General features: G+C 58.8%; 1 protein-coding gene across 3 annotated transcripts in view; it reads left to right on the top strand.

Moving 5' to 3' along the window:
- The window catches only part of EPHB3 (EPH receptor B3), a 30,642-nt gene extending 21,971 nt beyond the window's left edge, over positions 1–8,671 (top strand). For 2 of the 3 annotated variants that reach the window (XM_008644516.2, XM_017726969.1), the window contains exons 4-16: positions 2,621–2,776; positions 2,927–3,262; positions 4,032–4,156; positions 4,314–4,482; positions 4,575–4,680; positions 5,049–5,146; positions 5,313–5,435; positions 5,534–5,781; positions 6,025–6,240; positions 6,332–6,481; positions 6,576–6,769; positions 6,935–7,090; positions 7,395–8,671. In XM_008644516.2, coding sequence (XP_008642738.2) covers positions 2,621–2,776; positions 2,927–3,262; positions 4,032–4,156; positions 4,314–4,482; positions 4,575–4,680; positions 5,049–5,146; positions 5,313–5,435; positions 5,534–5,781; positions 6,025–6,240; positions 6,332–6,481; positions 6,576–6,769; positions 6,935–7,090; positions 7,395–7,503 — 2,186 coding nt within the window. In that variant the 3' untranslated portion in view covers positions 7,504–8,671. The remainder of the gene's footprint in view (positions 1–2,620; positions 2,777–2,926; positions 3,263–4,031; positions 4,157–4,313; positions 4,483–4,574; positions 4,681–5,048; positions 5,147–5,312; positions 5,436–5,533; positions 5,782–6,024; positions 6,241–6,331; positions 6,482–6,575; positions 6,770–6,934; positions 7,091–7,394) is intronic. The other variant, XM_017726968.1, reaches the window with a different exon arrangement.
- The last annotated feature ends 6,996 nt before the right edge of the window (positions 8,672–15,667 follow it).

Here is a 15,667-nt window from a genome sequence, read left to right on the forward strand (position 1 = left end):
GAAGGAAGAAGGAAGCCTGGCTCCCCAGCTCCGGCTGGATGGAGTCACGTTCCCACTCCAGAGCTCCCAGGCTCGTTCCGCAGCGTGCCGGCCAAGACAGTGGTTGTTGTACAGGCAGTTTCTTGCAGAGAAGAGATGACACAGCGGCTTATCCACCAGGGGCCTGGGATCAGCTTTCAGCTCGGTTACAGCCTTCAAATGTGGCGGCTGAGAGCTGTCACACTGCCACCAAGGTCTTTATGCTCTGATTTATTAAGCAGAGTTGGAAACTTAAAACACTGGAGTGCATGTGGGCCTCCGTCCCTCTGCTGCTCTTCCCCTTCTTAACAAGGCTGGTTCATGGCTCATCCCCCTCCTGCCAAGGTGGTATGAGGATGCAAAGAAATGGCCTTCATCCCTTTTGCCTGCACTGGGCACTACTTAGGGGTGGCAGGCAGCTGCCGAAGGACAGCTCTGCCTGTCCCTTCTTCCTTTGTCTGGGAGGCCACTATCACCTGTAACCCACTGGGCACCGGCTGGCACTTTGTATGCGGCAGGCCAAGTGCCCTCATCCCTCCTGCATCCTTTGCAAGCACCTGGCTGTCCTTGGCTGCCATGCCTTGCTTGGGCGGTCAGCTTAACACAAGCTTCACTCTCCCCCCAACAAGCCTGCTCAGGGGGTTTTGACCCTGATGGATCTGGGCTCCTCTCCATAACCAAAGCATGTTTGGCAGCTTTCTGAGCCCAGAGCATTCCTGTCCAAGAGGTTTCAGTCATCTCTCATTCCTCAACAATCTGGTTCCTTATGTGTGAATCTGCATCCACCCAGTTTGAACCGCCTGGGACTCCAGACGGGGTGGGTCTGCCTGTGCCGAGGCTGCTCTGTGACCTCTGGGCCTCTGCTGTCCACATAAAGACACATTTTCTGGTGGCCTGGGTGTCCCAGGCTGGGGAGACAGAAGCCCTCCTGCTGGCCTCCCACTGCTCACCAAGGAGCAAATCTGCGCACTCCTTTGCCTTCCAGCCTGCACAGTTGGGACGGGCAAAGCTTTCATTTCCAAAGGGAAGGCCCAGAGGCTGGGTGAACTCAGGTCAAGGAGCTGGAGTCAGTTGAGCCACGTAGTTGGTCCTGTTTTGACCAAAGAAGAGCCTCCTTGCCGGAAGGCTTGCACCCTGGGAGCAGGAAGCAGCTCCTGACACCCATCCGGGCAGTGGGGCTGGAGAGCAGGCAGTCATCTCTGTGAGGGGCTGCTCTCACGTCCCCCTGGCCTGCACTGGAGCAGGGCTTCTCTCTTGGGGTTGCTGCTGCCCGGTGCCTGGACAAACCAGGGGCCCAGGACAGCACCTGGAGCTGTGTGTGGGTCCCTGCAGGGCTGGCCCTGCAGCATGTGACTCACAGCACTCCACACCCCATGTGGAGCTGCAACCAGCCGGAAAACCTCCACAGAGAGTGTCGGGAGATGCCTCATAGCAGGAAACTTCCACTTGCCACAGCCTGGTGAAGCACCAGGAAACCTCCCCCTGTTTTCAGGATGATGTGTGACAGGCGTGGGAGGTGGGAGGGTTACGTGCCCTCGGAGCTTCCCTAACGCAGTGGAGCGAGGAGGACGTGCCCTCCTTCGGGGCCATCAGTGGTGATGCTGCCCCAGCTGTGGCAAACAGGGTGATGCTGAAGCAGAGCTGGCACCAGTGGGTCTCTCACCTCATCCAGCTGCAAACAGAGCACAGACTCCACTTCCTTGGGCAGCACTGTGATAAACTGGGCTGTTCTGAGGTGTGGGTCAGGTTCCCGAGGCCGCTCTGCTCCTCAGCTCAAGTGCTGTTAATCCTTTCACGTGCCCCTCATTACAAATAAACACCTTGCGGTGCCAATTGGGCCATATCCCAGGACTTGTGGCTCCTTGAAGGACCCTGATCGGAAGCGGAGGAGGGAGGTGGCAGTGATGCTGAAGCAGCTCTTCAGCCAAGGACCTGCAGGAATGTTTTCATCTCGCTCAGCACTCCACTTGAGCCGACCTCGTGAGGTGCCGCCGCCCCGGGACTGAGAAGTGGCTGAAGAGCCTGAGGCGGAAGGTTTGGGGCTGAGTGGCTGATTTTGGGTGGTAGAGGCCTCTCGCAGGGGCTGCTGCTGACAGGGCTGAGGAATTCTTTCCTTCCCAGCCTTATTTCCCCAGAGGATGGACCCAGCACTGTGAAGGTTGCCAAGCCTGGAAAGCAGCATGGCCTTCCTCCATGGAAGGGAGCATGGTAAAACCCTTGGAAAAGGCAGTGAAGAAACAAAACTGACGAATGGACCTCCTGGATGGACCTGCCCTGGCCCGCCGTACTGCTGGTGGTGACCAACTCTTCCCACCTCCAGTTACCTTGGGCCTGCTGCTGGAGCACAGCATTTCCTGGCAGAGCTGTGCCTGGGCCGGCTGGTGCTTCCAGCTGCCCACTCTTCCCACCCTCCCCAGCCTGGAGCACTGCATCCCTGGGCATGGGTGATGGTGTTGGAAAGGCTCGTAGAAGGCCTGAGGTCTTCAAGTCACTGATCTAAGATTTGGCAGGGCAGCAAGGAAGGGTCTGCCCACCTGTGGTGGGAGCAGTGAGTGTTTCCTGGGTTCACTTTATAACTCAGGTCTGATTTTCTTTCCTCTAGCGTGCGGCCCGGGAACCTTCAAGTCTAAGCAGGGGGAAGGTCCCTGCTCCCCCTGCCCTCCCAATAGCCGGACTACCTCTGGAGCAGCAATGGTCTGCACTTGTCGAAATGGCTTTTTCCGGGCAGACACGGACCCCGCAGACAGCGCCTGCACCAGTGAGTCCTCCTCGGGGCAAGGAGGGGAGGCAAGGGAAGCTGTGGAGGTGATGGGGATGTGTGTCTGGGAGGGGGGTGTGTGCTGCGCCCATGCCAGCGGTGAGCTGGACATGAAGACACCCCATCGCTGCCCCTCGCATTTCCCTGCAGGTGTCCCCTCAGCCCCTCGCAATGTTATCTCCAACGTGAACGAGACGTCGCTGGTGCTGGAGTGGAGCGAGCCACAGGACACGGGCGGGCGGGATGACCTGCTCTACAACGTCATCTGCAAGAAGTGCAGCGTGGAGCGGCGCCTGTGCACCCGCTGCGACGACAACGTGGAGTTCGTGCCGCGCCAGCTCGGCCTCACCGAGCGACGCATCTACATCAGCAACCTGATGGCCCACACCCAGTACACCTTCGAGATCCAGGCCGTGAATGGCATCTCCAACAAGAGTCCCTACCCTCCCCATTTCGCCTCTGTCAACATCACCACCAACCAGGCAGGTCAGTGGAGCCACCAGGGAGCAGGGGCTGTGTCTCATCCTCAGAGCAGAGTGGAGCAGAGATTTCCTTCTGACAGCCTGGGAGGCTGCAGTCCTTTGTGGTGCCGCCTAACCGGCTCTCTGGACCTGCATCTAGTCCCCTGGGTAAACTGTCCTCTCTGTTTAAAGCATGTTCCTAGAGGAGATGAGATCAGAATGCTTGCAAGTGGAGAAGAGTAGGGCTGGCAAATGCTCCAGAGAGCTCTGGATCTCTTAGACCTACCCCAGAGATGGTGTGCCTGCTGCAAAGGGAGGAGGAAGGAAATGAGATTTCTCTCCTGTGTGCCTGGGAAGGCTCAGCACCAGCCCAAGCCTTCACAGGCAGTCAAATGCTCTGCTGTTCCCTCCTTCCTCCTGCTCTGGCCCCGCTCCAGCGTGCTGGTAATCTCCAGCCACTGCACTCTGATCTGATTTCACGGGTCTTGCTGCTGGGGTGGAGCACAGAGCTCCTGGCGAGTGGAGGAGGGGACAGAGCCCCAGTTTGGGCTGGCAGGGCCCTTCCCCAGACCAGTTTGCAGCTAGGCATGGGGTGCTATTTCTGAGGCTGCTCTTCGTGTTGAGATCACACCTCCTTATGGAGACTTGGGGGAGGCCAGTCTCAAAGCTTTTCCATGCCTTTCCACCAAGATTATCCAAGCAGGTCCCAGGCAGAGAATCCCCTACACTATGTGGGATGGTGGAAGGGGAAACGTGGCACAGGTGGCTCATTCCTCTCCTGCCCTCCTTCCTAGCCCCATCTGCCGTGCCGACGATGCACCTGCACAGCAGCACCGGGAACAGCATGACGCTGTCATGGACTCCCCCAGAGAGACCCAACGGCATCATTCTGGACTATGAGATCAAGTACTCAGAGAAGGTAAAACAGGAGCAGCCTTTTCCCTCCTCCAGCCCTTGTAGTTGGCCTTCAGCACCATGGCAAAGGGGATCCCTGCAGACGTGATGCCTGGGGGATGTGGGAGCCAGCAAATGGAGGGTGGCTTCACAGAGGTGACACCCACATGTCTTCCCTACAGCAAGGCCAGAGCGATGGCATTGCCAACACAGTCACCAGCCAGAAGAACTCAGTGCGGCTGGACGGGCTGAAGGCCAATGCTCGGTACATGGTGCAGGTCCGGGCACGCACCGTGGCGGGGTACGGCCGCTACAGCCTCCCCACGGAGTTTCAGACAACTGCGGAGGGCGGTAGGTACCGGCACCGGGCCGCCTTCATCGCCCAGCCCTCCCATGTGTGCCCCGTTCCCAACCTGACTGATTCCTGCTTGTCCCTCCATCAGGTTCCACCAGCAAGACTTTCCAGGAGCTGCCTCTGATCGTGGGTTCAGCCACTGCAGGGCTGGTGTTTGTCATCGTGGTGGTGGTGATTGCTATCGTCTGCTTCAGGTACTGGCTTCTCAGGGAAGAGGGTTTCAAAGCTGGGTTTGGGGGTTGCTCACGTCTGCCACAGAGCTTTCCCCCTCCCCAGAGTGGGCAGAGCTCTGCAGCTCCAGTCACAGAGTGAAGGACTGGACTGGCCACACATGGGTCCCAGAGCAGGGGTCCTGTGGGAGGATTGTGCCTCTGCTTCCCCAGGACGAGCTGGGCTCTGCCCAGGCTCCTGCCATGCGCTCAGCACAACCAGGCCATCTCCTCCCATCGCACCTCGGGTGGAGGGATGGCTCTGCACACAGGCTGCCAGAGGGAAGGCTCTCTGGCATAGGCTGGCCGTGCTGGGATTTGGAAGTTGGCAGTGAATGTCTTTGCCCCATCAGGAAAGGGATGGTTACTGAACACCTCCTCTCGTCTCCTTTGGGCAGGAAGCAACGCAACAACACCGACCCCGAGTACACAGAGAAGCTGCAGCAATATGGTGAGTGTGAGAGCCCAGAAAATGGACTCTGCTTGTCCTCTCCAAACTCCTACCCTGTGCAAAGGGGCAGCCTTTGCTAACAAGGGGTGGGCTGACAGCCAGCCAAGTGGCTTGGCATCTGTCACCCATGGTGTGTCCCTACTGCTGATGACTTCTGCCCTTGCAGTTACCCCTGGGATGAAGGTGTACATTGACCCCTTCACTTACGAGGACCCCAACGAAGCTGTCCGGGAATTCGCCAAGGAGATTGACATCTCGTGTGTGAAAATAGAGGAGGTCATTGGAGCAGGCAAGTCCTGGGGCTGAGCACAGCAGGTGCTGAGACTGCTGCCTCTCACCCTGTCCTGTGGCTCACCATGCTGCTCCCCTCTCTCCTTCCCACCACAGGGGAGTTTGGTGAGGTGTGCCGTGGGCGCCTGAAGCTGCCTGGCCGCCGCGAGATCTTCGTGGCCATCAAGACACTGAAGGTGGGCTACACAGAGCGGCAGCGGCGGGACTTCCTGAGCGAAGCCAGCATCATGGGCCAGTTCGACCACCCCAACATCATCCACCTGGAGGGTGTGGTGACCAAGAGCCGCCCAGTCATGATCATCACAGAATTCATGGAGAACTGTGCGCTTGACTCCTTCCTCCGGGTGAGCATCCATCTCCTCCTGCCCTGGGTTGGGGGCTGCAGTGCATGGGGAGGCAGCAGCTCTGAGCCCTTCCCCATCCCTCTACATGGTCATGCTGGTGTCCCCAGGGTTAAGCTCTTCACAGACATAATGAGTGGAAGAAGAGGGGTGGCTCTAGGGAGGAGGAAGGTGATGGTAGCACGTTGGGATCCTTCCTCAATCTGTTCAGGGTGTTGCAAACCCCTCTGGTCTCTCCTCTGGTAGTTGAATGATGGGCAGTTCACAGTCATCCAGCTGGTGGGAATGATGCGAGGCATTGCCGCTGGCATGAAGTACCTTTCGGAGATGAACTATGTGCATCGGGATCTGGCTGCCCGCAACATCCTGGTCAACAGCAACTTGGTCTGCAAAGTGTCTGACTTTGGGCTCTCTCGCTTTCTGGAGGACGACCCGGCTGACCCCACCTACACCAGCTCCCTGGTATGGGACACTCAGGAGGGATCCACCAATTTGGGGGTGGGGGGAGACACCTCAAGTATGCACTAAATCATGGAGCTGTGTATCCTTGCAGGGGGGCAAGATCCCAATCAGATGGACGGCTCCTGAGGCCATTGCCTACCGCAAATTCACTTCAGCCAGCGACGTGTGGAGCTACGGCATCGTCATGTGGGAAGTGATGTCCTACGGGGAGCGACCTTACTGGGACATGTCCAACCAGGATGTAAGTGCTCTCTGGGAAGTAGGGAACTGGGAGCTGTAGGCTGCCTGTGGGAGCCCAGATGGCTCACAACCTGCCTCTGCATATCTCTCTGCAGGTGATCAATGCTGTGGAGCAGGATTACCGCCTGCCACCCCCCATGGACTGCCCCACTGCACTGCACCAGCTGATGCTGGACTGCTGGGTGCGGGACCGCAACCTAAGGCCCAAATTTGCACAGATCGTCAACACGCTGGACAAGCTCATCCGCAATGCTGCCAGCCTGAAGGTCATCGCCAGCGTCCAGTCTGGGTCAGTGACATCCTTGTTTCCAGCCAGGATTTACCCCAATTCCAGGGAACACTGGAGTGGTTGGGAATAGAGCTGTGGGAGGGCAGGGATAAGAAATCTCCTCTGCTTCCAGTTACACCTCTCCATTCCCTGCTCCCTGTGACCTGTGGCTCTCTTGCCCTTTAGCATCTCCCAGCCTCTCCTGGACCGCACTGTCCCAGATTACACCACCTTCACCACCGTGGGAGACTGGCTGGATGCCATCAAAATGGGACGGTACAAGGAGAACTTTGTCAATGCTGGGTTTGCCTCCTTTGACCTGGTGGCACAGATGACTGCGGAGTAAGTCCCTGCTTGGAGGGGAGGAGGGAGCAGACTGGGACTGGGGCTGCTGTACACTGTCCCTTGCCTGTCTGACAGCCACCTCCTCCCACCTGGGTGCATGGTGGTCTGAATTAAGGACTGAGATTCAGCATCCAGTCCCAAGGGAGTTCAGGTTTAGGATTCAGCATCCAGTCCCCTTTGGTGTTAGAGGGAGCACTGGAGCTTGGCAGAGGGCTGTAATGATGGATAGGTTCCTTGCCCCAGTGGGGCAGGGCCACTTGTTTATGTTGCTGAGGGCTAAGTCTTCACCTTTTCCTTGCAGGGACCTGCTTAGGATAGGGGTGACGCTAGCAGGGCACCAGAAGAAGATCCTGAGCAGCATTCAGGACATGAGGCTGCAGATGAACCAGACGCTCCCAGTGCAGGTTTGACCGCAGGGGACTCTGCATTGGAACGGACCAAGGGAACCTGCCAACCAGGTTCAGTTTGCGGTGCAGCCCAGCTTCCTGTTTTCCCCTCCACATGGCGCTCCTCTGCCTCGGACGGTCGCCTGGGATGGGATGGGACGGGACGCCCTTCCCTGGATCGAAGGCACTCATGCTGAGAGGGAGCCCAGCTTTTTGTCCCGTGTCCTGGAACGGCGAGGCAGCAACACATCTTCATATTGAAGATGGATTATGGGACAGAGATGGCACATCCCACTTCTCACCCTGTCTTGGTGCTCATCGGTTTGAAGAGTTGTTCTGCTTCTTGGATTTCTTTTCACCCTGTTTTCTCCCCAGTCCTCACTTCCCTCACCTCCCCGAGGCCACAGACTGTTGACCCGTCCGCTGAGTCCGTCAGACACGTCCGAAGCCTTCCCTAACTCTTGTTCCCCACGTGGAAGCAGCCGGAGGAGGCCGGGCTGGCGACAGGGCTGGGGCCACCAGCCCCAGACAATCACTCCTCTTCTCCAGCCCTGGCAAGCCCTCCGCCCAAGGGTCTGCACTGGAACGTGTCCGAAGGGAAGGCTTCGCTCCCTTTCTTGGCTTTGCACGCCAGAACCCGAACCCAATTTACTATGCAGGGAGTTAGGCAAAAAAAAAAAAAAGAAAAAAGGAAAAAAAAAAGAGATATATTAAAAAAAAGATAAGAGGGAGCAGAAAGGGGAGGGAGGGGGACCAGGTGCCTGGCTCCTCATCTCTTACCCTCTTGGTTCTCCTGGCCGGCTCTGGACTGCAGAGCGAGGCCATCAGCACGTTTGCACAGGGACCCTCCGCCCCCGGACCGATGGCAGCCGCGCTCCCCCCGAGGGGCCGGAGAGCGGGGCTGGGGCGGGGGCTGCGCCGGGGGCCACGGCTCCCCCAGCCTCCTCTTTTATGCAGAAGGAGCAGGTGCCGCCGGCGCGGCTGCCCGCTCCTGACACACGCTGTGATTGCTGCCAAAAGACTCACTCACCTTTCCCTGAGGATTCACTGCAGCCCGGTTCCTCCGAGCCGAGGGAGAGACTCCCAGCGTGCCTGAGTGTGCGTGAGTGTGTGCATGCGTGCGTGGGTGTGTGCTGGCCGCAGGACTGTGGGAGGTAATGGGCAGAATAAAGGCAATAAGAATTTTACTCGAGTTTCCTTTGCTCGATCGCGCTCTCATTGGATGGGCCCGGCTGCCTGCAGCTTCGCTGCCCACCAGGGTCATCCTTCTTCTCCTCCTGGCCGACCCCAAACTGGCTGTGTGCCCCTTTCTGCTCCCCCCTTCTCTTGCTGTCACGTTTTCAGGTTGTCCCACAGGGACCAGGCAGTGATGCTTTACCAACGCTGTGGTGCTGGGAGACCCAGCGCAATCCCCATGCGGCACTTAGGGTGGAGGTTCTGAGTCCCAGGTCAGAGCCAGTCAGGAAACTCTATCTAATGTACTATACTCAGCATTTTTTTCCCCCATACCCTCCTCAAGTCAATCTGGAGCTGTGGGAACCAAACAGGGAGTATGAAAGCCACACAGGGAACAGCCATGCTCGCTGCCAATCCCAGTGCCAGAGGGTCTCCACAGCTACAGGGCTTCTCCGTAGGGCGCTGCTTGTCCCCTGCTCCCTCTGGGCAGTCTGGCCCCCAGCAGGAGGGTTGCAGCAGCCCCTGGCACCCCTGAATTACTGACCTCACTCCTCTACAAAATGGCTCTTGAGCAGGGGGGAGTGCACCAGGGTGAACAGACCAGCTGCAGGTGGCAAGGTAACCCCTGGGACAGCAGATCCAGGGGGCCCGTGCCCTCAGTCTAGGGAAGATTTGCCCACAGTAGCCAAGTGGAACTCCAGTTGCTCATCCTGGGTTTCTCAGGTGCCCCTCAGCTGCAGTACACCTTGCTCACTGCCTTTTGGGGTGCTTTGCTGACAGTCCAGAGGAGCAAGTGGAGTCTCCCCAGAATGATGGGCCCAGAATGGTGCCACCCCTATGCTCCTCAGTGCTTGGCCCCGATCCCCTCCCTCCCAGGCTGACAGGGCAGGTGCTGTTTTTCCCCTTTCCTTGGAACAGGCCTGCTCTTGGGTTTCTCATTAACCCCGTCCTCCCCCACAGGGTAAACAAGTCCAGGAGGGCAGGTGGCAGCAGGTCCTGCAGCAGGGAATGGTCTCCCCACATCCCACTGTCTCCTCTGCAAGATGTATCTGGGATGTTAACTGACAGGGACACCACAGCCCCGTTTTCCTGGGGTTTCCCATCCTGGCTTGCTCCCTACCCTGGCTGCTCCCCAGCCCTGCTGTGGTGGGACCCCAAACAGCAGCACTGGGCAGAGCTCACCCCTCTCCCAGATCAGGAGAAACCTGGCATTGGGAGGCTTTTAAGAGCAAGTGGCTAAAGAGATGTCAGAGCCTATTTGGGGCTTGCTAACCCCCCCAGCCCCACCATGCAGAACAACAATGGGGCACAGGGGCTGTCACTGCCTCCCTTGCCCCCCAGCCCCTGCTGCATCCACCAGCCCTGGTGCATCTCAAACATCCCTATCTCAGCCCTTCATCCTGGCCTGGCTTTGCTTTGAGGAGGAGTTCCTCTCATTTTAAACAACAAACCCTGTCTCCCACCCTTCTCTATGCACACCCTGCTCCCATGGGGCAGGACACAGCATCCCTGCAGCCAGCCCCGGGTCTCACCCCAGCCTCAGGGGTGTCCCTCAGGGGTGCACCCAGGGGTGCACCCAGCAGCTGTTCACATCCTGTACCTGCCTCCTCCCTTTCCATACAGATCTGGGGGAAAGCTGTGTTCCATGGTCAAAGAAAAGCAACAGCGAAAAACAGCAGCCAGGGAAATCAATGCGAGCGTGCGTTTGTAAAAATATTTTTTAACGGAAAGACTTTTTTTCAATTAAATTATTTAAGGAATTTTATGGAGGTCTGTGGTGCCTGCGTGGTTCTTGGGGGGCTCTGGGTGGCAGGGAGCCCTGTGCTGGGCAGGTGAGGGTGTGTTTGGGCACTGTGTGTGTAAAAGTGGGTCCATGGCAGTGAGCAGGAGGCACTTGACCCCACTGGGTGCAAGCCCAGTCCAATTTCCCCCCAAAAGATGCTCCCTGCCTCCTCCTGGCACAGCCAGGGATGAGGACGTTTTGTGGAGCTGAGGGGACCAGATGATGTTCCCAGGGCTGCCAGCCCTCGGGTGCCACTGCAGGAACATCCTGGGGCCATGGGGATGGGAGCAGCATGGGGTGGCCAGGCTGGGTGGGGGAAGGCAAGCCCTGCCTGCACCCCTGCCTGTGCTCTGCCTTCGTCCTGCGCTTCCCCCCTCCCAGCCCGTGCAAAAGAGCCTTTTGTGCTGCTGGGTTTTTTCCCCCCTTTTAATTCCTAACCAGGAGATTAAGGGAAGACAAAGGCTACGATTGTTCCCGCTCTGCAGAGCTGGAAAGTTCGGGGAGGGGGGATCGTCCCTTTCCAGACAGACCCAGAGGAGGGGGACATGCGCCCCAGGTGGAGGGGCCGGGATGGGGGGAACACCCTGGGAGCGGTGGTGGGGGGTCCCAGGGGCACAGCTGGGGTTAGAGCACACTGGGTGCTAAGGGGGAACCCTGCTGGGGTGGCCCGGGGGCTCAGGGCTCCAGCGGGAGGCTGGGAGGCTCTCTGCAGCGGAGAAGGAGGAGGAAGGCTGAGGAGGATGGGTTGGCCGGTTCGCCGGCTGCTTGGCGTTTTCCCTGCTAACTCTTGGCTGACACCTCAACAACTTGGCAGGGAGAGGATCCCGCAGCCCTGTCAGCCGCCTGGGGCCGGCGCAGCTGGAAGGGATCACGGTTCGGCATGGCCCGGCACAGCTTGGCACAGCACGTCTGTGACCCGGCAGGCCAGCACGAGGCACGGGGCAGTGAGGGCACAAGTCTGCACAACCTCCACCATGCCTTGTCCCCACTGCCACCCTGTGCCCGAGGAAATGGCCGAGCACAGCCGTGCTGGGGGCCACATCCTGAACCCACTCAGCCAAGGATGGGCCGGACGCCGGCCAGGCGGGTCATTGCCTCATGGCTGGAGCCAAGGACACACCATGGCCCGGGAAGGGGCTGTCCCCACAGCACAAGGGACAGGACCCAGCACATTTTCCCATGCTCACAAGAAGCCACGAAACACCCACGAACACCCCAGTTCTGCTCCTTCTGTTTCCCGTTAAGATTATTTATTGGTAATTTTTAAGACCACTTACAGACTCTGTTCACGTGCCAGGACCCTACGCGGCTTTTTCCCAGGGCTTTTTTATTATTATTATTTTTTAAAAAAAGGAATTGTTTTAATCATTTTCTTTCCATTCCTTCCTTCCAGTCTCCTTTGGTTGCTAGCAGAGGACTCGCACATGGTGCAGCATCCCATCCTCGTCTGCTGCCGCTGCAGCCTGTTCCTCCTGCCCACTGCTGCTGGGGCTGCAGCCTCATCCCCTCATCAGGGCTAAGTGTCCCCACAAGGGGGACATGGGGGGACACGACCCCCAGAAGCTGCCAGCCATCCTGGCATGTTCTGGAAAAGGGGACCTGAGGGCCGGGGGGCTGCCTTGGGGAGCAGGAGGCATCTCTCTTGCAGATGCCTGGGAGCTGACATCGTCTTTGGTAGTGCAGCCAGCGAGCAAATGCACCCCCATCAATCACCCACCGCCTGTCTTCCGTGTTTGGAGAGCAGAATCTGACCCGACACAGGACCAGGAGGCAAAAAGCAGCTTTGGGTTATTAAACAAGACTGGGGCAGTGCCTTGACCCAGTGCGGTCTGGGAAAGGTTGGCTGTTAGGGAGAAATCAGATGGAAAGCAATGGTGGCCATGCTGGTAAGGGCTGGGGCTGGTGCCAGGGGCTGCATTGCTCCCACCACGTGCTGCCCTGGCTGGAAATGTTGGCTCCTTTGGGAATGAGGGGAGCAAAGGACTGCTGCATGGCTGGAAGCAAGAGGTAGAGATGCCCCCGTCCCTGCTACCTTGCCTTGCCCTGGTTTGGCTGGCCAACACCCCTGCCCAGTCCTGGAGTATCACGGATACTGATGCCTGCACCCCACATGGCAGCATCACCCATGCCACTGCCCACCCCAGCCCTTCCTGCCACCTAAATCTGGCATCTTCAGATGAGCAGACCCCTTCGCCCTGTCCCACTCCCCCAACAGCCACAGCCCAGCTGCAGCTGAGCCCCCTTGCTGCCCCTCTCCCGCTTTGATCTCCCGTGGAGCCGGGACCGGTATCGCCGTCGGGGCCGGGGGCCGCCCCGGGTGTCAGACTGGTTCAGCCACACATTTCTGGCTAATGAGAAATTTCCTCTACCCGGCGCTCGGCCAGGTTTTTTTTTAGCTCCGGTATCCCTACCCCACCTCTGCCTCCGCCACGGCAGGCTGAGTCACGGGGGGCCCCGGGCCCCCTCCCGCACGCTGGCTTCGCCCACCGGCACGGTGCTTGCCAGGCCCTAGCAGCACCCCCTCCCCGTGCCTTCCCCCGAGGATGGCATGACCGGGAGCCTGGCAAAACCGAAACTCCTATGACCCATCCTATTGCAAGAGCCAAACACTCCGGAGTGATGCCCTGAACCCGGGCGCTGCTCTGAAGCCGGGGTGGATGGGCTGAGCCGGGGGAGGGGGTCAGTGCAGCAGCGGGTGGGGAGTTCGGCTGCCACACCCTGCTGTGCCCCACCGTCCCAGCTGCCCTGGTCCGTGCTCGGGAGAACCACAGCTCGGGGCAGCTGGGGAAGTTCAAAGGGAAGAGGAAAAGCAGCGGCCCCCGCTGTGTGTGAGGGTTTGGGCTTGGATCCCCACTCCCCATGTCACAGCCTGAAGTCATTTCGTGCCATTAACGGGTTTTCTTGCTCTGAACTCGCTAATGAGCCTGCGTGGGAAGAAGCAGGGACCGAGGGCCTCCAAACTGGGGCAGCGGAGGGAGCGAGTGGCTCCTAGCAGAGCATACTGGGGGGAGAGGCCACCGTCACCCACGCTTTACTCCCTGCATTGAGTCCTGCTGCTTTTGGTGCTCCCCAGCCAGCCCCACTGACCCCCAGCACATCCCTGCCACCCCAGCAGCCCCACACTGGTGCCTGGAAAGAAGAGTGTCTCATGCCACCACCTTACAGGGTGGCTCAGCTTCTGCCACCTCCCTGGTGTAGTTTCCCCCCATTCCGCTGTCCCCATCATCACCCAGGCGGGGAACCAGGACTGCGCCCCGGGAGGATGAAGCTGAAACCATGACCCATCCCCAGGGCAGTGAGTCAGGCTGTGCCAGGTGACTTCTGCTGGAAAGCACCTTCCAGCACCAACCCCATTCTTCTCCCTATCCCTGTTCCTGTCCCTGTGCCTAACCCCATCCGCATCCCACAACGGCACAGAAGGACCCCACAGGAGGCACTGACAGAGAGGAGGGAGGCAAAAAGCCCCATGGAGATGGTGGATGTTTATGTGCACAGCCCAGCATGCAGGGAGCGGAGCAGGAGGATGAGCCAAGCCTGGGCAGGGAGCATTGGAGCAGGAGTGCCGAGGTGTGTGAGCCAGCGTCATCAGACCTGTGCAAACAAACCCGCAGGACTGCAGGGATGGGGCAGAGCCACGCACAGGGATGGGGAGGGCCCGGCCCGGCCCTGTCCCATGACACCCTCGGCTCTGGGGCTCATGGGGTCAAGGACCCAGGTGACGGAGCCGTGGCACAGCACATCTGGGGGCTGGTATGAGGCAGGAGCCAACCCTGACACGGCAATGGCAGCGGTTGGGTGGCCCCAGCCATTGTCCTGCTGCCCCTTGGGCTCAGGTGGCAGGCAGGGGACAGGGTGCACTGGCACCAGGGGTGTGGGTTCCCATTCTCACGCTCCCAGCAGGTGGGCAGTGGGTGATGGACGAGGCATGTCCCGGCCTCCGCGCCGAGATAATCCTGTCCCTGCCGGCTCTCAGTCGGCATTTATCTCGCGCCAGGGCTGACGTCACCTTCCAAGACCCCGGCCAAGGAGGCCTCGCTGTCTTCCTGGCTTTTCCCAGGGACAAGGGGCTTTGGGCCCCTCGCCCCGGGCTGTGAGCAGGTGGATTTATGACCACAGCCATGCTCCGGCATCCAGGGGACAGGAGAGGCAACGAGACCTTTATAGCTTTAATACACCTTTCTGACAGTGAAGTTTAAATGGCCTCGTAAACCCCCTTGTCACCCACCCCCAGCAGAAGGCAGCAGTTTATTAGGGCTGTAATTCTTCTCCTGGCATTCCATCAGTGTCCTTTTAATCTGCACTTGGGGGTTTTTTATTTCTGCTTAATACCAGCAGCTGTAAATGCTGTTAGGGATCGTCTTGTGGAGGGACCCTCCGGGGGGAGACTGGGCACCGGGGCACAGAAGCAATGGAACAGGAGGAGCTGGAGGCTGGGACAGCCCAGTTCCAGCTGAGGGATCAAAGTGGTGAAGAGGAGCCAAATTTTCCTGCTCCAAGCACATGCCTCCTCTGCAAAGCAGGCCCAGGCAGGATGCATCCATGATGCAAGGAAAGCCTTTCCCGGGAACTTTGGGATTTCAGCAGCAGAGCCGGCCGGGAGCTAATCCTTTGTGCCAGGTTTTCCATTTTCATCTCATTAACTCCCGCTCTCTGTGCCGCTGCCCTCTCGGTTTTTCTGGCAGGGAGATAAGTCTCCGTGCTCGGTGCGGTGAATCCTCCGCGCCTGCTCGCCCAACACTCCCAGTCGCGCTGACGCTGGCAGGCAGCTTCCATCCAATTACAGCGGGGTGAAGCTCATTTTAATTGCATAGAGCAACTGGGATTACGCAGACTTTATCTCCTAATTCCCTCTTTATCTCTTAACTTCACACTCACTGCTTGCATTGAAGGCAGGACAGCTTGCACCAGGGTTTGCAATTTCTGAAGTACCCTTTCCCCTGCACCAACCCCTCACCCAGATGGGGTTGGCCCCAAAATGCCCCTAAATGCTGATGTTGGGGAACCCTCTGTGTCCCGTGGAGCTATAGCCTCCAGATATCTCCGCAGCACTTGGGGGGTCAAGCCCACCTGCTGGGGGATGGCACCCATTACACCCGCTGTTTGGGAGGAGGGCTCATCCTCGAGCTGGTGTCACACGTCACCTGGAGGCAGAGGCTCTCTAGGAGCAGCTGGGATGGGCACGGCATGAGTAAAGGGCTTTTCCTCTTTGCAGCCCATGATAGAAGCACC

Source organism: Corvus brachyrhynchos, unplaced genomic scaffold (assembly GCF_000691975.1).
Source record: "Corvus brachyrhynchos isolate BGI_N302 unplaced genomic scaffold, ASM69197v1 scaffold162, whole genome shotgun sequence".
NCBI classification, from domain to species: domain Eukaryota; kingdom Metazoa; phylum Chordata; class Aves; order Passeriformes; family Corvidae; genus Corvus; species Corvus brachyrhynchos.